General features: G+C 38.5%; 1 protein-coding gene across 9 annotated transcripts in view; it reads left to right on the forward strand.

The window, feature by feature from the left end:
• The window catches only part of VWA3B (von Willebrand factor A domain containing 3B), a 217789-nt gene that overhangs the window by 144643 nt on the left and 47563 nt on the right, over nucleotides 1-25583 (forward strand). For all 9 annotated transcript variants that reach the window (XR_009248713.1, XR_009248714.1, XR_009248712.1 and 6 more), the window contains 5 exons: nucleotides 3776-3892; nucleotides 4691-4778; nucleotides 4870-5017; nucleotides 17226-17344; nucleotides 22755-22805. Coding sequence is in view for 2 of the 9 variants with exons in the window: in XM_058684344.1 (XP_058540327.1) it covers nucleotides 3776-3892; nucleotides 4691-4778; nucleotides 4870-5017; nucleotides 17226-17344; nucleotides 22755-22805 (523 nt within the window). In the remaining 7 variants the exon portion in view is untranslated. The remainder of the gene's footprint in view (nucleotides 1-3775; nucleotides 3893-4690; nucleotides 4779-4869; nucleotides 5018-17225; nucleotides 17345-22754; nucleotides 22806-25583) is intronic.

Raw genomic sequence — 25583 nt, forward strand, 5'->3', positions numbered from 1 at the left:
ATGGTTTTATTTATTTGGGTCATCTCCCTTTTCTTTTTGAGAAACCTGGCTAGAGGTTTATCAATTTTGTTTATTTTTTCAAAAAAACCAACTCGTGGTTTCATTGATCTGCTCTACAGTTTTTTTAGATTCTATATTGTTTATTTCTGCTCTGATATTTATTATTTCTCTTCTTCTGCTGGGTTTGGAGTGTCTTTGCTGTTCTGCTTCTATTTCCTTTAGGTGTGCTGTTAGATTTTGTATTTGGGATTTTTCTTATTTCTTGAGATAGGCCTGGATTGCAATGTGTTTTCCTCTCAGGACTGCCTTTGCTGCATCCCAAAGCATTTGGATTGTTGTATTTTCATTTTCACTTGTTTCCATATATTTTTTAATTTCTTCTCTAATTGCCTGGTTGACCCATTCATTCCTTAGTAGGGTGTCTTTAACCTCCATGCTTTTGAAGATTTTCCAGACTTTTTCCTCTGGTTGATTTCAAGCTTCATAGCATTGTGGTCTGAAAGTATGCATGGTATGATTTCAATTCTTTTATACTTATGAAGGGCTGTTTTGTGACCCAGCATGTGATCTATCTTGGAGAATGTTCCATGTGCACTCAAGAAGAAAGTATATTCTGTTGCTTTGGGATGCAGAGTTCTAAATATATCTGTCAAGTCCATCTGATCCAATGTATAGGGCCCTTGTTTCTTTATTGGTCCTGTGTCTAGATGATCTATCCATTGTTGTAAGTGGAGTATTAAAGTCTCCTGCAGTTACCACATTCTTGTCAATAAGGTTGCTTATGTTTGTGATTAATTATTTTATATATTTGGGGGCTCCTGTATTCGGTGCATAGACATTTATAATTGTTAGCTCTTCCTGATGGATAGACCCTGTAATTATTATATAATGCCCTTGTTCATCTCTTGTTACAGCCTTTAATTTAAAGTCTAGTTTGTCTGATATAAGTATGGCTACTCCAGCTTTCTTTTGACTTCCAGTAGCATGCTGGATAGTTCTCCATCCCCTCACTTACAATCTGAAGGTGTCCTCAGGTCTAAAATGAGTCTCTTGTAGGCAGCAAATAGATGGGTCTTATTTTTTTATCCATTCTGATACCCTATGTCTTTTGGTTGGAGTATTTAGTCCATTTACATTCAGTGTTATTATAGGAAGATATGGGTTTAGAGTCCTTCTGATGTCTGTAGGTTTCATGCTTATAGTGATGTCTCTGGTGCTTTGTGGTCCTTGCAATGTTTCACTCACAGAATCCCCCTTAGGATCTCTTGTAGGTCTGGTTTAGTGGTGATGAATTCCTTCAGTTTTTGTTTGTTTGGGAACACCTTTGTCTCTCCTTCTATTCTGAATGACAGACTTGCTGGATAAAGGATTCTCGGCTGCATATTTTTTCTGTTCATCACATTGAAGATTTTCTGCCATTCCTTTCTGGCCTGCCAAGTTTCAGTAGATAGATCTGCCACTAGTCTTATCGGGCTCCCTTTATATGTTAGAGCGTGTTTATCCCTAGCTGCTTTCAGAATTTTCTCTTTATCCTTGTATTTTACCATTTTCACTATGATATGTCATGCAGAAGATCGATTCAAGTTACAGCTGAAGGGAGTTCTCTGTGCCTCTTAGATTTGAATGCGTTTTTCCTTCCCCAGATCAGGGAAGTTCTCAGCTATGATTCGTTCAAGTACACCTTCAGCCCCTTTCTCTCTCTCTTCCTCTTCTGGAATTCATATTATACGGGTATTATTCCATTTCATTGCATCACTTAGTTCTCTAATTCTCCCCTCATACTCCTGGATTTTTATCTTTTTCTCAGCTTCCTCTTTTTCCATAATTTTATCTTCTAATTCACCTATTCTCTCCTCTGCCTCTTTAATCCGAGCTGTGGTCACCTCCATTTTATTTTGTACCTCATTTGTAGCATTTTTAGCTCCTCCTGACTGTTTCTTAGTCCCTTGATCTCTGTAGCAATAGATTCTCTGCTGTCCTCTATACTTTTTTCAAGCCCAGCAGTTAATTTTATGACTACTATTCTAAATTCTTGTTCCATTACATTGCTCAAATCATTTTTGATCAATTTGTTTCATTTCATTCAATTCGTTTTGATCAAATTCGTTTGATCAGCAGGACAAGGTGAGCCCAGTATCCTCCTACACCACCATCTTCCCCTAATTATATCCACAATCTGATCTTAAAATGGGCAAAGGACCTGAACATACTTCCAAAAGAAAACATACACATGAAAAGACAACAGACACATGAAAAGATACTCTGCATCACTAATCATCAGGGATATGTAAATCAAAACCACAGTAAGATATCACCTTACACTTGTCAAAATAGCTAAAATCAAAATGACAAGAAATAACAGTGTTGGTGAGAATGTGGATAAAAGGGAGCCCTCATACACTGTTGGTAGGAATGTAAATTTGTACAACTACTATAGAAAACAGTATAGTGGTTTCCCCAAAAAAATTAAAAATAGAAATACCATATGACCCAATAATTACACTGGGGACTTACTCAAACAAAATGAAAACACTAATCCAAAAACATAGATAAATGCACTCTGTGTTTATTTCAGCATTATTTACAATAGCCAAGATATGGAAGCAACCTAAACGTCCATCAATAGAAAAATGGATAATGAAGATGTCACACACACACACACACACACACACACACACAGAGGAATATTGCACAGACATAAAAAAGGATGAGATCATGTCATTTGTGGCAACATGGATGAAGCTAGAGGGTATTATGCCAAATGAAATAAGTCAGGCTGAGAAAGACAAATACCATGATTTCACTCATATGTGGAATCTTAAAAAAAAAATCAAAACAACAACAAAAAGCAGCAGCAGACCTGTAAACACAGAGAACAAACTGATGGTTGCCAGAGAGGAGGAGGGTAGGAGCTGGGCAAAATGGGTGATTCTGTCTCCTTCTCTCTCCGCCCCTCTCCCACTCACGCTCTGTCTCTGTCTCTCAAAAATAAATAAATAAACATTAAAAAAATTAAAAAAAAACAAGGGCATGTTTCACTCATGAATACTTCATAAAGGCTTGGTACTTGTACCTCCAAATTGTGAAATACAGACCACACTTACAGTTAATGCAGTTTCTGTAATCACATATGAAAAATAATCAAGATGTCTTAGTACAGGCTCATTACCTTGTACATAACACACTGACTAAATGTCTATATTTGGTAAGTATCTATTTGCTAGTTAAAGGGCTGCAAATGTGAATAGGGTGAGGTATCACTCCCAAGATTATGTTATGTTGACCTTAAGCCAAGGTTGTTTAGGAGAGCCCGGTAATACTCACAGGTCCTCTTAAAAGCAGGAGCTTTTTTCCAGCTGGTGATAGAAAAGAAAGTCAGAGAGACTTGAAGCATGAGGGGAATTCAATGTACCATTGCTGGCTTGAAAATAGAGGTGCCACGTGAGTAGTAATGCAGGTGCTTAGGGAGCTGAGAGGCCCCCCAAGAGCCAGCAAGGAAACAAGGACCTCAGTCCCACAACTGCAAAGAAATAAACTCTGCCAACAGCTTGAATGAGCTTGGACGCAGATCTCTCTCAAAGAGGGATAGAGCTTCAGCTCAGATAAGTGGCAAAATCCTTTACCTCAGCATTGAGTTGGTGGCAGAACTGTTCTCTGAGGTTTGGGAGACTGAACTTGTATTCATTTTTTGAGGATCCAAGGAAATGGTTGCGTCTAATAAAATATCTTCTTTTGTCCCAAATTCCTTTAATCCCTTTCCCTTTGATACCAACAGAATCAACAAAAACCAGCCTGCTCAGAAGCCAGATGTCCACCCACAAGAGCTCAGCTTGCAGTGAGAGGACGGATGACCTTTCTAGTTTCAGCAGCTGGAACACTCCAGGTGACAGAGGCAAGCCAGAGAGGGTCTCTATGTCAGGAAGCCCAGGGTGGCCTTCCTTTGCCCATTGTGTCTGTTCCTAAAGAGCTGGGTGTAGATACATTTTGATGACAGTGGGGACAAATCATTTTTAAGTGGATTAGGATCGATTCCTATTCAGGGACTCCTTATAAATCAGGTCAACCTGCTGGAGTAAATTAGATTTTCTTATACTAACACTCCCAAACACTCCTTCTTCTAGATGTTGCTGACTCAACTAGCTAATATTTGTTTTCATTTATAAATCCAAGTTTATATAAGGATATATATTAACAACCCCAAATATTAATTGAAAATTTGTACCTACAACTAAACAGGATCTAATAGGAGTTTTGGTTTTCCATACAGAGTTGAGGAACCACAAAGCAAACTATTAGAAACTAAAATGTTGATGAAGCTTCTTTTGTATAATTTGGGGGGAGTCTAATGAGGGCAACACTGAACAATCAATGGTTACTGGCATTCTCATTCAACATTTTAAAAATGTATTTTCTGGGGAATGAGAGAATGAATGTCTCATTCTTCCTGGAGAGAGATCTGAATGGATATGGGATGAAGTAGGTAAGCAAAACAATAGGGCCATTTGTATCTATGCATTGGTCTTTAGTGTTATTGTAAATGAATCCTGCCTGAGAACCCACTATGACAGGTCAGTATTCTCTGAAATATGATTCATTTATTAGCCTTCAGTCACAACTGAACTCTGAGATAAGAGCAATCCTTTTGCATTTTGGTAAAAAAATTATACAACTGTCATTTCTCTTTCCACAGAAATGAGTGTCCTGTTGATAAATGAGTATCCAGATGGCATATCATTAGAAAGATTGAGTCAAGAAGAAAGCCAGGTTCATGGCCAAGAGTGAGTACTTTAATTTTCCAGGACAGTTGTGTTATGTTTTTGTTTATTACAAGCTTTAAGCATCATAGTTTTGTGGTCTTATTTCTTCAAGTATGTCTTCCGAAAACTGGCTCAAAACTCATGGCTTGGTTGCCAAGAAACTCACCATCATGGATGCCTTGTCACTGACAGCGGTCCCTCACACCCCCACCTACATTCCCATTCTGGACAAGTATGTTGTTTCCAAGGTCTTTGATGAGGTAAGACTGTTTTTCTCTGTGTCCCTGCCTGATTTATTTTTCATTTCCAGTTCAAATAAAAAGTAGCCCACTTTGGTCTTGTACAGTTGTAAGAGAAATGTATTTCAGCCATTGAAAAGAAAAGTGTTTGTAAAGATAGTAAAAAGGAGAGAGGAAAGCTCTTAAGCATTTTTGTTTTTAAGCTGAGAAGAAATTGGCCTTTTTCATGACTGGCTGCTGGTGGGTGGCAGTGTGGAGCTGCAGAAATGTTTGAAAAGCATCTCAGAGTCATGAGTCAAGAGTGAACATCATCCAGTATCAAAGGACTGGGAGAATTTGTGAGAGATTATGTCCTTTGCTTACCTTCTGTTCCTAAATATAGTGCATCTTTTCCATCATAAAAGTCTCCAAAAGAAAAAGAGAAAGAGGGAAGGAGGGAGAGAGAGAGACTGAGAGAGACTGAGAGTGAGCCAGAGCAAAGAACCGTAAGAGAGTGACAGCCGTGTCTTGGAAGGGGAAAAAGCAGTAGGAGGGCATGGAAGGGTTAAACGTGGAGGACAGCCAAATAAATACTGAAAAGTTCCCCTTGAATTGGGCAACCAGAAAGCTCTTGCCCTTGGCAAGAACAGATCTAGTTGAACAGCTAGACTGTTCAAGGATGAGGAACATACAAAAAGCAAGGATATGAAGATCAAACCCCAGTGCTTCTGGACAAATACAGTGTTAACTAATGACTTAAATAGGAACATATCAGGCTTTATGGGCACTAAATGGGAATAGTATCCTTAAAAGATCTCATGTTGAAATATTTATAGAATAAATGTAGGGTGCTTGGGATTTGTTTCCAAATCATTGGGATAGTGGGAGTAGTTGGGGGAAGAGAAAATAGATAAAACAATATTGGCTGTGAGTTGATAATTGTTAAATTTTCATAAGAAGAATATTGAGTTAGGGGAAGCTCATTCTACTATTCTGTCTGCTTGCTTTTTTTTTTTTTTTTACATAGTTTCAATTTTCCATCATAAAAATTTGAAAAAAGCAAAGGCAGGAAAACTTTTTAAAAAAGGCTTTATCTAACTGGTCTTGATATATTTGGAAGAAGCAGAGAAATTGGCAAATTTTTTCTATTAGTCACATTTAAGACATTATGCCCATGGAGTTCAACATGCATCCTGGTTTGACACAACCAGTGGTTTTTGCTCTGGAGGTTGTTTGTGATTTATCCTACATTCCTAATGACTGTACCTCACGGTGAGTGGTTCTGTCCCTGGCTGAGACCTTGTGACTGGCAGGTTCTATTTGTACCTCCAGTGAACTCTAAACCGATTAGATAACAACATATCCCTTGAACTTGACTTCTTCCAGAAGCAACAGAGAGAAATGGAAACTGATTTATTTCTTCTAGGAAGTTTGGTGGCAGCTTCCCCTATTTTGTGCATTTATTTTCTTAATATTCTTTTTTAGTGTTTATTTTTTGAGAGAGGGAGAGAGAGAGAGAGAGAGAGCAAGCAAGGGAGGGGCAGAGAAAGAGGGAGACACAGAATCTGAAGCAGGCTCCAGGCTGTGAGCTGTCAGCACGCAGGGCTGACAGATGCAGGGCTTAGAGCCAGATGCAGGGCTCAAACCCACAAATCGTGAAATTGTGACCTGAGCTGAAGTCAGACGCTTAACCAACTGAGCCACCCAGGCACCCCTTTTTATTAATATTCTTGAGTTTTATTTGGAATAAGATGTATTTAGTGAACTGCCCTGAGAAGTAGAATTTTCTTGTGCTTATCATGTCTCTTTCTAAGCCTCCCAATAACCTGAAACTTGGAAAAGTACATTTCTCAAAAAACAAATATGATAACAGTAGTGAAGTATAAGCATAAAATCAAAGGAAGAAACCATGAGGGAAAGATTTATAGATTGAATACAGAAAAATGTTATATTACATAAAAACATGTAAATAAAATGAAAGAGCTCAGAATAATATTTGTAACATATACAACAAAAAGTTATAGGAGTAATGTCTTAAATATATTTTTGTGTGTGCATCCATATAAATCAGTGTGTGTTTGTGTGTGTGTGTGTGTGTGTGTGTGTGTATGTGTGAGCACATGAGTGCATATAAATCAGTGTTTTGTTGTTCTGTGTACACATACACATGCACATGTATTCATACCATAAAGGAATAAAAAAATGGTAAATACCTCAGTGGAGAGTCTGGAGAGGGCGGGGAGTCAAAACTACGTTCAAAAATATTTCTTACTGGTAACCAAATGTATGTGTTTAGAAAAAATACAAATTGATAAGCCAATTAGACAACTCCCCTACCACCACCATCAAATTTGTAAGATTAAAAAAGTACTAATAAACAAAAATACTAATGAACAGTGATGGAAAAGATAGGATGAAATTGGAACTTTTATATCCTACTGGATATACTAGATTTATACTGGAGTATAAATTGTTTCAGCCTTGGCAGTACACTCAGAGGTGTTAAAAGCATATAGTCTTCCCTCCAGCAAATCCATATTTAGATATTTCATAATCAGAAATACTAATACATATATTCAAAGAATAGTTAGCACTGTCTTATATCTAACATTGAGGACCCTAAAAGCAACATAAATATCTAAACATCTATATCATGGAATGTCATACTTTCATTAAATATCATATTTCTCCAGAATAAGAAATGACGTGGGGAAAATCTCTCAACATAGTTAATGCTAAATGATAAAATCAGGCACAAATCTTCACGTATAGCATGTAAATTTGGTTACGTGTAAGTATGATGTAAGACGTGGCACTCTTTCTCCCTCCTTTTCTCTTTTACCAAAATGTTAATAGTGTTTATCTGAGTCATGAGATTATTGGAGGCTTGGGGGTCTTGTTTATGTACTTTCTAATTATTGTTGTAGTGCTTTTAACTCTGAATATGTATTAATGATACATTGAAAAAAAAGTTAAGAAAAACAGACCTATAACAAATGATATAATGGTGAAATATAAAGGGAACTTAATTTTTACTAATTTATTTTTTTATTTTTATTTGCTAAGTAACATATGAATACATTCTCAGTAGGGAATGAGCATATAGAAGTCTTTAAAGGAAAACATGGAAACTTCTTTCTTAACTCCTCTCATCTTAGGAAGGAAACCCTCTGAGTAGTTTGGTGAATGTCTTTCCAATTCTTTTTCTACACACAAACTCATATATGTACATATGTATACCTAACATATACATATGAATAACAATTTTAGTAAACATAAATGAGGTGATATCATATGGATTTGCCATTTTTATCTTTTATAAATTATCTTTTATAAAAATTATCTTCTAAAAATTAAGATCTTAGAGACCTTTACACATGTGTAGATATGGGTCTCATTCTTACTAGTTTCAAAGTTATTCTCCAATGTTACTTTTATTTCATGTGCACAACATAGTGATTTGACAGCTCTATAAGTGACGCTGTGCTCAGCCCAAGTGTAACACCATCTGTCACCATCCAATGCTATTATAGTACCATTGACTATATTCCCTATGCTGTATATTTCATCCCCAGTTCTTTCCCATTATTAATGGGCATTTACACTGTATCCTTCTTTTCCATATCACAAACAATCCTGTGACAGATTTCCTTGCACATAGATTTTGGGGCACAGGTACAAATCTCTCTTTGGGATAGCTTCTGTAAAGTGGTATTGCTGGACCCAAAGGGTGCATACATTTAAATTTTTGACAGATGAAACCAAATCACCCTTGAAATAAATGTTACATTTCTAGTAGTTACAGTGACAGCCTTTTTTCTGAGAGGAACTCTATATAATATCTCTTGATAAACATTTGCTCTACAAGTATAGAAATGCTTTGAAAACCCTGAAAATAGTATACAGACATAAAATCTTATTCAACCTATCCTCTCCTCACTGGCTCATATTCTGAAGAAATAAACATAGCAATTCATGTAATAATAATATACCTACTCTGAGACTGTCATGGGATTAAAAGAAGTAATGCACATAATAGACTGCACTTAGCAGGCACTCAATAAACATTGGCTTTTATTACAAAAATATTTCACAAATATTACATGCCTACTATATGCAGACCCTGAGCCGGTCTCTAGAATATAGCTAAACAAGACAACCAATATTCTTACCCAAATACAGCTTACCATCTCATGGAGGAAATAGTAGTTAAAATAAGTTCTAGTTAAATGTGACAAGTGGGAAGTACTGAAGTCAAGATGCAAGAGGGGTCCCTAACCCAGTTTCCATTGTCAAAGAGGCTTCACACTTGGCTGTGAGAGTTCAGAGCCTAGAGCAGAAAAGGAGTTATGAGGTGATGAAGTGGGGAGGGATATCCTAAGTAGTGAGAGAGCAGGTGGCAAAGTCTCAGGGTCAGAGAAAGTTTGTCATTCCAAAGAAAGTTTGGTGTTAACACTCGTAAAGGAAGGGCCTTGATTAAGAGTTTGGAATATCAACCTGAGGACAACCAAAAGGTTTCTAGCAGAAGAGAGAGAAGATAAAGTTTGGGCTTTAGCTGCAATATGCAGAAAAGTTGGAGAGGTTTGAGGCTGGGAAGGTAAGGGTTGGTCAGGAGGCAAGGCCTGGGTGATTGTGACCCAGGTGGCAACAATGGCAGTGAATCCAAGGCTATTTTTTCTCTTTTTAAAATTTTTTTTTAAAAAACTTTTAAAATTTTTATAGAGAGATAAAGAGAGTGTGAGCAGGGGAGAGGAGAGAGAGAGAATCTGAAGCAGGCTCCATGACCAGTGCAGAGCCTGACACAGGGCTGCATCCCATGACCCTGGGATCATGACCTGAGCCGAAATCAACAGTTGCTTAACTGAGCTACCCAGGTGCCGAAATCAACAGTTGGATGCTCAACATACTGAACCATCCCGGCACTCCCAAGGCTATTTTTGAAGTCAGCTAAGTAGGATTAAACCATGTAGGGCTGAGAAAGAGAAAAATATGGAGTGATTTCCAAGAAGGAAAAACTGGAAGAGTAGTGAGGATCCTGTTCTTTAGGAGAGCATTCTAGTCTTCTGACTCTAGAAAACAAAGTCAAGGGATGAGGATCAACATTTTTCAGTTGCCTTCCACCATGGACACTTGTGCTTGGTACCTTTTGTGGCAATGTAGACATTTGTGCTTGGTGCCTTTTGCAGCAACGTAAATTCTCATCACAGACCTGTGAGTAAGTAGCACACTACCCAGCATGCTTACCTTCTTCCATTTTTTATTTATTTATTTTTTTAACATTTATTTATTTTTGAGACAGAGAGAGACAGAGCATGAGCAGGGGAGGGTCAGAGAGAGAGGGAGACACAGAATCCGAAACAGGCTCTAGGCTCTGAGCTGTCAGCCCAGAGCCCGATGCGGGGCTCAAACTCATGGACCGCGAGGTCATGACCTGAGCCAAAGTCAGACGCCCAACCAACTGAGCCACCCAGGCGCCCCACCTTCTTCCATTTTTAATGGTAAGAGCAAGAATTATGATGATGATAGAAATATACTGCAGTAAATTGCAATTTCACTCTCAAAGCACACTTTTATTCCTTAACATTTTCTCTGGCTGGAAGAGACCCTCACTTATAAATAGGAAGAATAGGAAAACAATAATCTAAAAATATGTCTCCCTTAGTGGGACAAAAAAAGTAGACAAAATAGAATGGAGCTGAAAAGGAAACATGAATCTTAACCCACTTCATTAAGAATTTTAATTGACTCCTATTCCTACGTTGTGTGTATGGCCACATCTGTCTGGGCCGAATTGTAAAGCAGAGTTTGGCTTTGTCCCCAGCTCTTTGTTTCATTCATGACTTATATATGGACTCTTTCTTCTTCTGGAACACAATGCTACTTTGGTTTTCAATGTTTCCTGGACCAGCATCAAAGCTGTCACCTTGGAAATGAAGTATTGAGCAGAGAGGTTGCCCTAGCAACTCTTCATTACAAGATACTAACTGGCACTTATGGTTTCCAACGGACCAGATAATTTTACCTTAGCTCTTTCAAAAAGATTAGTTCTTCACCAAGTCATATACCAAATAAAACTGTTTTAGTTATTTGACAAATCTGGAATTGAAAGCTCTTTATTGCCAATTGCTTCAGAAAAAAACCCAAATAATTTGGGAACATTAATCTATCATTGGAAAGTTTACATTATCATCATCAACATCATGATGTCTTTAACAGCTTCCCATCAAGGCTTTCCTCCTTTGCCCTAATCTGGGTTCATTACGTGCATAGTTCTGTGGTCAGATACCCTGGACTTGCACACTGGCTCTGTCATTTACTCCTGACAGGTCATGGCACAATCCCATTAATATAGTACATGAAGAGCCCTCACACTAGGTACTGAGTGAAGCATTTGATATCAACAAAGTATCTATCTAAAAATTAGAGCAACTTAGTGAAGTTACTGTTCATCTCATCATTTAGCTGATGAAGCTAAGTGCAAAGAGGTTAGGGATGCTGTGAAGGACAGGCATTTTGTTGCTTTCAAATGTAGTAACATTGAACATAATGCAATTATATATTGATAGAAAGGCTTATCTTAATTAAAAATTTAAAAGGACAGTTATTGCAAAAGCTAAATATATTCACTGTGCCTAAAAATTAGAAAATACAGATAAGTGAAAAAGAAGGAAACAGTAGAGTCATATTTCCACCACTGATGAATCACTTGGTGGTTGTCAGACCAGACCTTTTTATCTACCTATATATCCTTTATTCTCTGTGTTTGTTTTACCAAAATGAAGTCAAACTCAATGTACAGATTTGTGCCTTCATTTTTTACTCAGCAGTCTACAGTGAACATTATTCCAAGTCAACAAGTTTTAATCTACTATGCCAATTAAAATGCTCACTACATTGGAAAAAAATACCTTTTATTTTCTAAAAGTTTAGATGAAAGATGTGAGACATAATCTACCCTGTAGTAAGTAACATATTGTCATGGGTTTATGAGTGATCTTGTTGACACACTGCTTCTTTGCCAGTTAATTCTGTGGTCCTGCTTTCCTTTGTTCTTTGGAGACTGGAGATGTTCCAGTTTGAAAGCAGACGTTTAAGCTTCTACACTCAGCATTTTGTGCAACTGCACTGTCTAAAAAGCCACTGCGTCTGCGTTCAGAGTTACCCATGCAGGATTTGCATGGCTTTTGGGTTTTCATTACACATGTCCCATCAGACCTCTCCTTGGCCAATCTGGCAGCAAGCTCTGGGATATTTGTTGGAAGAACTGATTTAGTTGGGAAAAAAATGAAATTAGTGAATTCAGTCAGGGTTGAACAATAAATATATAAACACACAATTTCATACTGTTTTCTCATTTTCAAAATGTGGGATTACTGATAAACCCAGAACGTTGTCGGGAGGAATTCTAACCTGTAGTATGACTTTAACAACTAATAGCTGTTCGTACAGTTCTGTATTCTGCTTTCCTCATTTAGCATATGTTATGAACATATTCTCTTGTAATGACCATATTTGGATTAATTTTAAATGGTTGTACCAATATTCAATAATATGAATTACTACAACTTGTTTAATTATTCCCCACATTGCACAGTTTACTTGGAATTTTTTTTTAATATATAAAATTTATTGTCAAATTAGTTTCCATATAACACCCAGTGCTCATCCCAAAAGATGCCCTCTTCAATGCCCATCACCTACCCTTCCCTCCCTCCCACACCCCATCAACCCTCGGTTTGTTCTCAGTTTTTAAGAGGAATTTTTTTAATGTTTATTTATTGTTGAGAGAGAGAGAGAGAGCACAAGCAGGGGGGTTGGGCAGAGAGAGAGGAAGACACAGAATCTGAAGCAGGCTCCAGCCTCTGAGCTGTCAGTACAGAGCCTGATGTGGGGGCTCAGACTCACAAACAGTGAGATCATGATCTGAACTAAAGTCGGACATTCAACTGACTGAGCCACCCAGTCACCCCTACTTGGAATTTTAAGAGTGCCTATTTACCTACATTTTTGTTATCACTTAAAAGCAATATACTTAAAAAAATTGCCAATTGTTCTGTGAAAATAGTATTTCATTTTAATTTTCTATTTTCTTGTTTCAGAATAGTTTTCTTATGTAAGCTAAATCTCTTAAAATCTTCTTCACATTATTCATGTTTCTAGCAAATATCTCTTTAAAAATAGCAAGTTACACTTATCCTGTGCCTTAATTACTAAGAATTCAAATTTGGTGGAATCCAGACTTCATTATGTTTTACAATATAGATAAACTTAAAATTTTTTTTGAGCCTTGGCCATTATTTTATTTATAGTTTCAGTCTTTCAGATATTCAATAAATGGTTACTTTGTACATGTATTATGGAGAAAACTAGGGTTTTTTTTAAAGAAATAAAGAACTGAAGAGTTTAGTGGAGAGGAAAGCCATATCGGAAAACCTGCAGTTCAATGTATATATCTATACAGGGATTGGATGAGAAAATATGTAGAGAGTACTTAGTGCTTGGCAGAGAGTAAAGGATAAACACTATCACCATTATTGACAACATTATTCTTTTTTTTAATGTTTATTTATTTTTGAGAGAGAGAGAGAGCAAGAGCGAGTGGGGGGGGGGGGAGTCAGAGAGAGAGGGAGGCACAGAATCCAATGCAGGCTCCAGGCTCTGGGCTGTCAGCACAGAGCCTGACGTGGGGCTCGAACCCACAGACTGTGAGATCATGCTGAACTAAAAGTCGGGCACTTACCCAACTGAGCCATTGACAGAATTAGGTTGCTTATGGGTTTTCTCTGGTCTAACAGTGGGAAAAATTCTAACAGAATTGGCCGGAATTGACTGTCCATGTATTGACCCACTCTCTTTTTCTCTCTCTCTCTGCCTCCCTCCCTGCCCGCCCCCCAGTCCTTCTCTCGATCTCTCTCTCTCTCTCTTCCTTTCCCTCCCTTTCTCATAGTTAAAATTTTCTCACACAGTGAGTGATTATTTTAATACCAATTTGGTAAGACTTCTTTTAGGTTACTCTCAGGAGAATTGAAGTAATACCATGAGGCTCTCTTTTGTTATCAAATATTATCCAAGAGGTTCTCTTGATTTGCATTATGAGAGGTAATAAGTAAACCATTTTCAAAGGTGGTGTGGTCAGGTTTCATTCTCTTTCAAACAGATCTGTCAATTTCTCTGTCCTCCCCACATGCTTCCTTGCAGAAGCTGGGCGGGCATGGTTCTGATCCCTCAAATCCTGTGAGAATGCCCCTTATGACCTCATCATCACACTGCAATTTGACATCATAAAGAGAATATCCCATAGGACCTCCACGTGACCACCATGTTGTAAAAACTAAGACCACAGATTTAAGGTGTGGAGTATGACTTTGTCTTTCCCTAAATCTGCATGCAGAAAGGAATGAGAGTGGGTGCACACGAGCCAAATTTGAACTACCGCCACACTGAAGTACATGATGGCCATGCAAGGCATGAGATCCAAAACCACAAAAGAGGGAAGTAGAACATTAATATAAGTTATCATGTTGCTAAATATTTTGTGGTGTTGGTCTGCAGTTGAGCCAAATGTTGGCACTCTTGGAGAGCTATTTATAGACTTCTAAAGGGATATTTTTTCCAGGGATGATAAAAATGTAAAGGTCTTTCATTTTGTTGAGATCAATTTCTTTTTCCTCTGAAAGTTTTTGTGATATGTAGCTCTGTTTAGAGAGTTGTGGGTTTTTTTTTTGGGGGGGGGGTTGTTTTTGTTTTTGTTTTTGTTTGTGTTTTGTTTTGTTTTTTTTCATTTCCGCAAGGTTCAGTCAGTGTTCAAAGTCTAGTCGACTCACCTTTTAACCCACTGTTCTGGCCCCTTTCCTTTGACAAAGGTTGTACTGAATTCATGTGTCTGACAAGCAGTGAGGTTTGACTTTGCAGCTCTTAACTTTATTTCTTTCTCCTTAGTTTTCTGCATCTTTGCCTTTTATCTTGTTTGTTTTAGTCTTGATGTTTAAATTTCAAAATTAATAGTCTTCTGTTTCAATGTCCATTTTTTCCAAGATTAATTCTATTCCTTAAAATATTCTTTTCCCCATCCATTTCTTCTTATATGTTTTTGTACTTTTATATGACAGTTACTTCTTTGAATGACCTAACAATTATTAATTTTAATTATAATTAATATGAAGTCCAGATGGCTCATGGAATTAATTTCTTCTCTAAATTGACTTTCTGATTATTGATTTTCTCAGCTATCATTTTTGCATGTTTTCATTGTATATTTTAGAATTTTAGTACAGTGGCTCATTTTAACAAGATTTTTTTTTTATCTTTTTTTTTTCTCTCTCCTTCTGTTTTGCAGTTGCCTAAATCCATCCCCTGACTCCCTTAATTGGCATTTAGAGCTCTTGTTCCACAGTGATACTGGCATGTGATAGATTCAGAGGGTGGCTTGGTTTGGTTCTGGGTGGTGAGGCTACATCACTGCCCTCTCTCACTTGGCAGAGCCTTCTTCCAGGGGTCAGAGACCCTCATACCAGCACTGGCTTCAGGCACTGAGCCTGCCTTGGGCCCTCATCCTACAGAACACTCATAGTCCTGCTTGCTCTCCAGGAACCGTGTTCCCATGCCATCTTTGGACACAGAGTCAACAAGTCCACAACTTTAGCCCTGCTCACTTGTTCACAGTTCTGGTCAACTTTTCTATCTAGAAATTTATCAACCATGCATCTGACCTTTTTTTCTTTCCTTTTGTTGTATGCATTTTTTCTTAATAACAACAATACTATTTTTGTGTGATTTTGGATGCAAGAGGGAACATAAAAGCATGAACTATATCATCTTGATTGAAAGTAAAGATTTACTTCTCAAAAGCAATTCCCCACATTTTCAAAATGCCTACATGCTGCATATGGTTGGAATAATATATAATTCTGAAACAATATTATAGCTTGGTATTCTGTTATTTAGACTTTTCTTTTTGTTTAAATATTAAGATATGAAATATACCTTTTTATGAACATATATTTATTCATTTATCAACAAATATTTGTTGAAGGCACACTATGTGCCAGGCAATGTTCTAGGGCAATAGGAATGCAGTAGTGAATAAAACAAAATTTCTACTCTGATGGAGTTTACATTCTACTAAGGAGATATAAGTAATATGCAAACAGGTAAATAGATAAATATATACCATTATAGGTACTATTAAGATGGCATTGAATCATAGGCATCCCCAAACTCAGAAGCAAGCACCAAGTGCAGACAGAAAGACTAGAAAGGAGACTTCTCTTTTTGGTATTCCGCTGTTCTTCCTGAATATGATCACTAAGGCTTCTCTATTTGACATTTATAAGAATATCTTATAAATTGACAAGGAAAATGGTCAACAGATGTTAACTATAATCATATGTTTTCAAGAGAAAATCAAATGTAAAATAAATATATGAAAAAGATGTTTAGCCCAAGTAGTAATTTACAAAGTAGCAACAAGGGGAACCTTTTTCTTAAAAATTGCTCACTCTCATCAATTTGACAGGGGCTTATGAAGATAATGCTTGATTCTGGCTAGAGTTTCATGAAACAGTTGTTTTGTGTGTGGTGGTGGTGGTAATTTTAAAAATATATAGTTTGGGGTGCCTGGGTGTCTCAGTTGGTTGGGCATCCGACTTCAGCTCAGGTCATGAACTCACGGTTCGTGAGTTCGAACCCCGGTTTGGGCTCTCTGCTGACAGCTCAGAGCCTGGAGCCTGCTTCAGATTCTGTGTCTCCCTCTCTCTGTGCCCCTCCCCGACTCACATTCTGTCTCTCTTTCTCTCAAAAATACAGATTAAAGAAAAAAAAATTTTTTTAATAAATAATAAAAATATACAGTTTGGGGGCACCTAGTGGCTCATTCAGTTAAATATCTGACTTTTGATTTCAGCTCAGATCATGACCTCATGGTTTGTGAGTTACAGCCCTGTGTCACACTCTGCACTGTGACAGTGTAGAGCCTGCTTGGGATTCTCTTTCTCCCTTCTCCCACTCTCACTCTCTCTCTCAAAAACAAACTTTAAAAAAAAAAACCGTATCTATATATCTATAGTTTTAAAATTATAAAAATGTTAGCAATGATATCTCTGATTCTTTTCTTTATGATTTTCTGTATTCTCTAATTTTTCTATAATTATATTGATTTTATAGTCAGAAAAACATACTTTATGGCTGTGTAGATCATTTTTGAAGGTGTTAACCTATCAAATGACACTTTCCTTTGGTATTTGGTGTGTAGGTGTTCCCTCTGGCACATGTGTGCAATGACACAAATAAGATGATGTTAATTAACCCCCAAGGAGTCAAGCTCAATATCTACAAGCAAAAAGTGGAACAGGCAATTAAGAGCTATGAAAAGTGAGTATCATTCCTGGCTGCTCTTTAATGACTGTGGGATTTGTTTGTTTTGGCTTGTTTTCTCTTGTTTTAGCTTACATTTTTAATTTTTAATTTTTTATGTATTTATTATTTTTTTTAATGTTTGTTTATTTTTGAGAGAGAGAGAGAGAGAGAGAGCACAAGAGGGGGAGGGGCAGAGAGAAAAGGTGACATGGAATCTGAAGCAGCCTCCAGGCTCCAAGCTGTCAGCATAGAGCCTGACGCGAGGCTTGAACTCACGAAAACACGAGATCATGACCTGAGCCTAAGTCGGATGCTTAACCGACTGAGCCATCCAGGTGCCCCTAGCTTAGATTTTTAAAAATCTGGAGCAGCTATTTAATAATTGCCCTTAAGGAAGATCAATAGTAGCATCCACAAACATAGGTGCTTCCTATTTGCCAAGCACTGCGTTAAGTACATTACCTGAATAAATCCAACAGAGTTTTAAAGAAACCATCCTCTCTCTCAAAAGCTATAGAAATCTCATGTTTCCATGAGATCTTTAAAGCTTTCCTGTTAGCAAAGTGCATTTGATCATTTTCTGCACCTAACGTTTTGTAAAGTGAATAATAAAACTTCACAATAATGAGATAATGGAGATAATACGTGTCTCCTACTATATAAACCATTTCTTACCAAGCTCAGGAAGATGATCAAGTTGGCTCAAGTGAAAGTTATACTCTTAAATAGTCCCTGTGTTAGTGCTGACATGGAGCCTTATTTCACAAGGGCCGAAGCCTGGTCTCACCCCTTACCTAACTCCATGGTCACCTTCCATCCCACTCCCAGCACTTTATTGATCCTTTGTGCATAGCACATAAACTTTGAGCATGCCCAGCTTCTCTAGGCAGGCCTTTTCATGGTTCTAGAAGCTGTGCAGCTGGGTTTTCACTTACTGCCATGTGAGTGGGAGAAATGAAATAAAGTACATGAAAGTTAATGACATGTCCTAGCCAGCATATGCTGGTCTGTTGTCATTTTGCACTGTGCTAAGTGTGTGTTCAAAAGAAGCATAAAGTCTGACTCCTGCCATGTGGGGTACACAATCCAGTCCAGAGGCTGGCCTTTCCCTACTGTGCCCATCACAGGCCTCTGCAAATCTGCTTTCACTGGAGACTTCTTCTGCCCTCACCTAAGAATGGAGGATGGCTTACATGAGTTCTTCATTTGCCTCCAGCCTCCTCAGGACTTCTCTTTTCCACCCTTCGTGTCTCTTGCAGACAGCATGGACTATGCCAAGGCTCATTCTTCTCCGTGGGCCTGAGGCTCTGCTCTGTAGATCCCCCCCACCTCTGCTGTAAAAGGGGGGCTGCCCCTCTTCTCCTCCTCTCCCCCTGTGCCAGGCAGTCCTTCCCTTGCCTCCCAGCAATGTTGCCCCTCTTCCCATCCCCCGGCTGGTCTCTTTCCTTCCTGTTTTGCCTAAGCTCTAGTGGCCCTCCTCTGAGAGCCCTTTCCAAGATAACTCCACCACCCACCCTGCATGTGGCCCTTAGAGGGCTCACAGCTTCTGCACAGGCCTGTCTCCCCACTGCAAGGACGTCAGCTTCCAAGGGCAAGGGCTTAGCAGCCTTACTCTCCCCCCTTGTCCCCTCTCCCTAGCAGGTGTTGCTATGTATTGTATTTGGTAATGTATTTGGCTGCTGGAATTTAATTTGAATTTGATCTAATTCACATTTAGTTATTAAAATTCATCAAATTCAGTTATTCAAAGTATAATACAATAATGTCATTCATATTATAATTGAATTTGCTTGACTCAGTCAAATATTTGAGTTCTAGAATCCCCTGGTCAGTGAAAGCCTGGTGCAGGGCCATAAGCTAGGGCTTTGATGTCCCAATTCTGGGTTTCATTCTTGGTTCAGACATCTACTTGGCAGGTCAAGTAACAGTTGCTGGCTTTAGGTTCCTTCTTTATAAAATCTACCTCACAGGGTGGCTGTGAGGGTTATGTAAATTATATATAAAGAACAATTAATGTTAATACTTCCTCCTTTAATTCCCTGAATCGGTTAATCCTATTATATACTGAGTGTAATAGTCACATAGCTCCTCCCTGTGCACTGACATTTTCCCTTTCTGGGAGACAAGGATCCCTCCTTCCCTAATAGCAAAACCAAAATGCAGACATAGTGATTTGTCCCACTCTTACTTCCAATGAGTGAATCTGGAAAAGCCTTTTAGTACCCCCCAGAGAAATGTTACACTATATTGTTATTATTAATAATAACATTAATTTTAATATGGTTAATTTTATTTAAAATTCAATATCATTGAATTAATGTGACATTAATGTAATATTTACATTAAATGAATTTTTTATTATTATTTAATAATTAATACTAACATTAATATTACACAGATACAGAACAAAACTTCCTGATCTTTCACATTCAGTAGTATTTAAGGATTTTATTGGCATAAGTGTCAATTCCCTTTTCCATCTTGTGTGACCTTTCTAAAGATACACATAATTAAGGAAACTTGGTTTACTCCCACCCCATCCCAATATAACATTTCTAAGGAATTTCCTTTCACAAGTAAGCCAAATATAACCCTAAATTTGTTTGATTAGCGATGACCAGACAATTGAGAAGCTCACAGCCCTTTGGCCAAAATAGGGACATAAACTAGCTATTTTGGTCACACTTAGTGGCTATGTGTGGGAGTCCTTCTGTTTCAATATTTTAAAAATTGAGGGGCACCTGGGTGGCTCAATTGGTTAAGCATCCAACTTCAGCTAAGGTCATGATCTCACGGTTTGTGAGTTCAAGCTCGGCATCAGGCTCTGTGCTGACAGCTCGGAGCCTGGAGCCTGCTTCAGATTCTGTGTCTCCCTTTCTCTCTGCCTCTCCTCCACTCACACTCTGTGTCTCTCTCAAAAATAAATAAACATTAAAAAAAATTTTTTTTAAAGAATTGAGATAGCAATTTTTGTGTGTCTGAATATAAACTTTGAATGAAGATTGCCAGAACTGGCTGGCTTCTGGGGTGATTTTTCTGCAGCTTTTTGATTTTGAGTATAAGGTCAAGGTTTTGGCCCTCAGACCCACAGGAGAAGCATCAGTTCTAACCTGGCTGTGGGAACATGCTTAGTAACCTCTTTCTAAGACCTCCAAGATGCTTGGCCTGCTGGTTAGACTGCTGAAGTGTCATTAGTTACAAGTTGCTTTGCAAATGAGTCAATTCTTGGCACAAGGTGATTAGATATCACCTTGATATCTAATCAACTAGAGATATAGAGAGCTAGTGAATGCAAGCCGTCAACCAAGTTTCACCCTCCTAAAACAAGAGGAAAACTGTGGTTAGTAAAATCCCTGAATGAAGGGGCTGGGCCAGCATCAGAGAGGTCCTCATGTCCGTGCCCTCTCAGCATCTTGCAGGGACAGCCCTCATCCCACACCCTCAGTGGCTTTTCCACTGTCACCTGGCCAGTCAGTGGAGCCTCGATTGACACACTCTCAATTGCACTCAGTTCATGCCCACACACTTTTTCTGCCCTGTGTGCTTTGAAGTATTTCAGTATAGATGGAAAATAGGGAAATAACAGAAGTTATGTAAGTGTGCTCTTAGAAAAGTATTTTCTAAAGGATTGATTTAAAATTAGTGGGATGTGCTAGCTAATTGGGCCCCACTCACTAAGGGTTTCTCAGTTTCCAAGCCTTGCCCATCTTCAGAACCTGGAGGGAATAATCACAGAGTTATTCCTGGTCACTTTATATGTACATCTCAATCCTCCCAGCACCAAAGTAGGTGGTGTTATCCTTGTTTCAACAATAAGAAAACAGAATTTCAAAAAGTTACGTAACACAGGATCACACAGCAGCAAAGTAGAGGCACCGAGATTTGAACCTAGACCCATGTAGCTACAAAGCCCTTGTCTTCACTCCCAGCCTCCTTAATACACTGCCTCTACTTTCAAGGTCTAGATTTAAGGGGATTTTTAAATGAAGTTGTGTTTTTGTTTTTGTTTTCAGAGAAGCTTACACACACAAACCAAAAATGCATCCTATGAGTCCTTTGAACAAATCTTAGAAGCCCCGCTTACCAATATACGGACCATGGAATTAAAGAAACCTAATTTCCAAATAGGCCCCAAAGAACCAACAACATCCAAGTGAGACAGAAGCACTGAGCTGGCTTATTTCCCGTTTCCTGACTGTTTGTATCACTTAACAGAGCATTTAGCCTCATCAGACAGGTTCTATGTTCTGTGCACATGCTGGCTCATTGAGCCCTCACAGCAACTCTAGGAACAAAGTACTATTATTATCCACATTCTACAGAGAAGTTGGCTGCTGGCCCAAGGTCTCACAGCCAATAAGAGGAGAAAGCTAACTGAGCTTTGGGACCAGGCAGTCTGGCTCCAGAGCCTCTGCTATTCACCGCACGCCAGACCCGCTTTCCCATGGTCTCACCAGGCTCATGGAGGGAAATCAGGCAGGGCAACACCACCTAGAGTGTTCTCAGAGTCCTGTGCCTCTGACACTGGGTCCATTGGCTGGAGAATGCCTCCCGGAGAGGAGCAGGATTTTCCCACCTCATTTTATTGAAGCTTTGTTTTTCATGGAACCCTAGCTCACTGCCCTTGGAGCCAGTGTTTTTTGCCCTGCACTTCAGGAGGCTTACCTTGAGTGATGATGTAGTAGTACAGAATTAGGTGTACAGGATGGGGCTAGAACCTCTGAAAGAAGCAGCCCTGATTCATAACAAGAACAGAAGCTGTGACGACTCCATAGAAACCACTGGCGTCAGCCTCCTCCTTTCCTGTTGGGTTGACATTGCCTCTCCACAAACATATTCAGGGATGAGCTTCAGAAAGTTTCAGCACTGCCACTGCCCACCAGCCATGATGAATGAGCAGGACACCTCATCTGCTTGCCCCTCCCAGTGGCCTCGTTTGGAAAACAAGTTGGTCAGGCTGGTTGATCTCTAAAATGTGTCCTGATCCTATTATTTCTGACCCCTTTAGCCCCCTTTGCTCTGAAAATCCAGGTAGAAGAATATCTATAGAAGGTAAACTAAGGGCACAGTTATACTCTTCCATAGGAAGAAAAACAACAAGTGTTTAGAGACCCCTTCGTGCCAAGAAAATCACAGCCCTTTTGTTTACTGCCATTTCTTAGCCTGGGTTTCACCTGATTCAGTGGAGACCTGTGCCCTCCTTTAGTATTTAACACAACTGCTACAAAGCCATGAGGCTTCTGCAATGATGCCAAGGAAGGGAGATACTCCCATCCAATATCTTTAAGCAAATGGCAGTGGCATGGTCCAATGGATGCGTCACTTGGCTTGGGAGCTTCCTGCTGTGCCCTTCAGAGCCTGGGGTCAACCTTGTGCCATGAAATGAAAGTACTGCTACTAACTAATCATTGATTTTTTTAAACAGGCGCTTGAATAAAATTGTTTGGCAAGCGTTATCTCAAGAGGAAAAAGAAAAGTAAGCCAGTTCCTCTTTACTTTCTTTTTTTATTTTGGTGAAAGTCATATAACCTACAATTAACTGTTTTAAAGTGTACAGTCAGTGGTATTTATTCAAAATGTACAACCACCCCCCTCCCTTATCACCTCAGAAGAAACACCTTCTACCTATTATGTAATCCTTCCCCAAACCTCTCTCCCCCTCTGGTAACCACTAGTCTGCTTTCTGTCTCTGTGCATTTGCCTGTTCTGGGTAGTTCATAAGAAAGGGATCATACAACATGTGACATTTCATGTCTGGCTTCTTTCACTTAGTTTTGTAAAAATGATGTTTCCCAGTTGCAGCATACATAGTATTTCATTTCCTTTTATGCTTCTGCATTGATCCATTATGTATATACCAGCTATTTATCCATTGGTGGCTATTCGGGTTGTTTCCACTTTGGGGCTACTAAGGACAAGGCTACCATATACATTCATGTAGAAGTTGCTTTGTGGACATATGCTTGCATTTCTCTTGGGAACATATCTAGGGGTGGATTTTCTGGGTCACAGGGTAATCTATGTTTAACTTTTTGAGGAGCCACCAAACTTCTTCAGGGCAACTGCACTATTTTACATTCTTACCAGCAATGTATGAGGGTTCCTGTTTCTCCACATCCTTGCCAACATTTGTTATTTTACCTTTATATATATTTACTTTTTTACATACATGTGTATGTGTGTGTGTGTGTGTAACTAAAGCCATCCTGGTGGTCTCGTGGGTGTAAAGTGATAACTCATTGTGGTTTTCATTTGCATTTTCTTAACGCTCAGTAATTAAAAAAATTTTTTTAATATTTATTTTTGAGAGACAGAGCATGAATGGGGGAGGGGGAGAGAGAGAGAGGGAGAGACAGAATTCGAAGCAGGCTCCAGGCTCTGAACTGTCAGCACAGATCCCAACGCAGGGCTCAAACCCACAAGCCGTGAGATCATGACCTGAGCTGAGGTCAGACGCTCAACTGACTAAGCCACCCAGGCACCCCTAATGATCAGTAATGTTAACTATTCTTTCACATGCTTGTTGGCCATGAGTATATCTTCTTTGGAGAAATGTTATTCAAGGTCTTTGCTCATTTTTAATTGGATTATTTTGTCATTGTTGTTGAGGTGTAGGAGTTCTTTATATATTCTGGATTTTAACCACTTATCAGATAGATGATTTTCCTTTTTGTGTTTTTTTTAAGTTTATCTATTTACTTTGAAAGAGAGAGAGAGAAGAGAAGGGGCAGAGAGAGAGGAAGAGAGGGGATCCCAAGCAGGCTGTGCGCTGCCAGCCCAGGGCCCGACACGGGATTTATCTCACCATCGTGAGAACATGACCTGAGCTGAAACCAAGAGTTGGATGCTCCACTGACTGAGCCATCCAGGCGCCCCTCCAGTAGATGATTTTCAGATACTTTCTTTCATTCCAAAGGTTGTCTTTATACTCTCTTGATATTTTCCTCTGATGAGTAGTTTTTATGTTTGATGTAGTCCCATTTGTCTATGTTTGCATTTGTGTCTGGGCTTCGGGTGTTCTATCCAAGAAATCATTGCCAAATCCAATATCATGAAGCTTTCCCCCTATATATTTTTTCTAGGAGTTTTATAGTTTTTGGCCTTCTGTTCAGGTCTTTAATCCATTTTGTTTTGAGTTAATTTTTATATATGGTATACATTAAGGGTTCCAGCTTCATTCTTTTGCATGTGGATATCCAGTTTTACCAGAACCATTTGTCAGAGATGGTCCTTTCCTCCATGGTGAGGTCTTGGCACCTTTGATGATCATTTGACCATCTATATATGCATACACATAGGAGTTTATTTCTAGACTCTTTATTCTGTTCCACTGATCATGTTTGTCTTTATGTCAGTACCACAGCATTTTGATTATGGTACCTTTGTATAATATGTCCTAAAATCAGGAAATGTGAGGCCTTCAACTTTGTTCTTTTTCGAGATTGTTTGGCTATTTGGAGCCCCTTGAGGTTTCATGAATTAGGATGATTTTTTCTACTTCTGCAAAACATGCCATTGAGATTTTGATAGGGACTGCATTGAATCTGTAGATTAATTTGGGTAGTATGGATATTTTAACAATCTTAAGTCTTCTAATTCATGAATACAGCATGTCTTTCCCGTTTATTTGCATCTTTTTAATGTTTTTTCCCATGATGTTTTATAGTTTACAGTGTACAAATCTTTTACATCCTTGGTTAATTTTATTCCTAAGTATCTTACTCTTTTTGGTGCTATTTTAAGTGGGATTATTGTCTTAATTACCTTTTTGGATTGTGCATTCGTAGGGTATAGAAACAAAACTGATTTTTCTGTGTTGATATTTTATCCTGCTACTTTGTTGAATTTATTTATTCTAATAATATTTTTATGGGATCTTTAGGGGTTTCTACATATAAAATCGTGTCATCTTGAACAGATATGATTTTATTTCTTTCCAGTTTGGATGTTTTTTTAGTTTCTTTTTCTTATCCAATTTCTCTGGATAGGACTTTCAGTACTTTGCTTAATAAAAATAGTAAGAGTGGACATTCTTGCTTTGTTCTGTTCTGAGAGGAAAAGTTTCCAGTTATTGACTGTTGAGGATGATGTTAGCTGTGGGCTTTTCATATGAGGCCTTTACTATGTTGAGGTAGTTTCCTTCTATTCTGGCTTATTGGGTGTCTTTTCTTTTTTTTCCATGAAAGGGTGTGAATTTTGTCAAATGATTCTTCTGCATCACTTGAGATGATCAAGTGGTTTTTTTCCTTCATTG

Source organism: Neofelis nebulosa, chromosome 9, assembly GCF_028018385.1.
Source record: "Neofelis nebulosa isolate mNeoNeb1 chromosome 9, mNeoNeb1.pri, whole genome shotgun sequence".
NCBI classification, from domain to species: domain Eukaryota; kingdom Metazoa; phylum Chordata; class Mammalia; order Carnivora; family Felidae; genus Neofelis; species Neofelis nebulosa.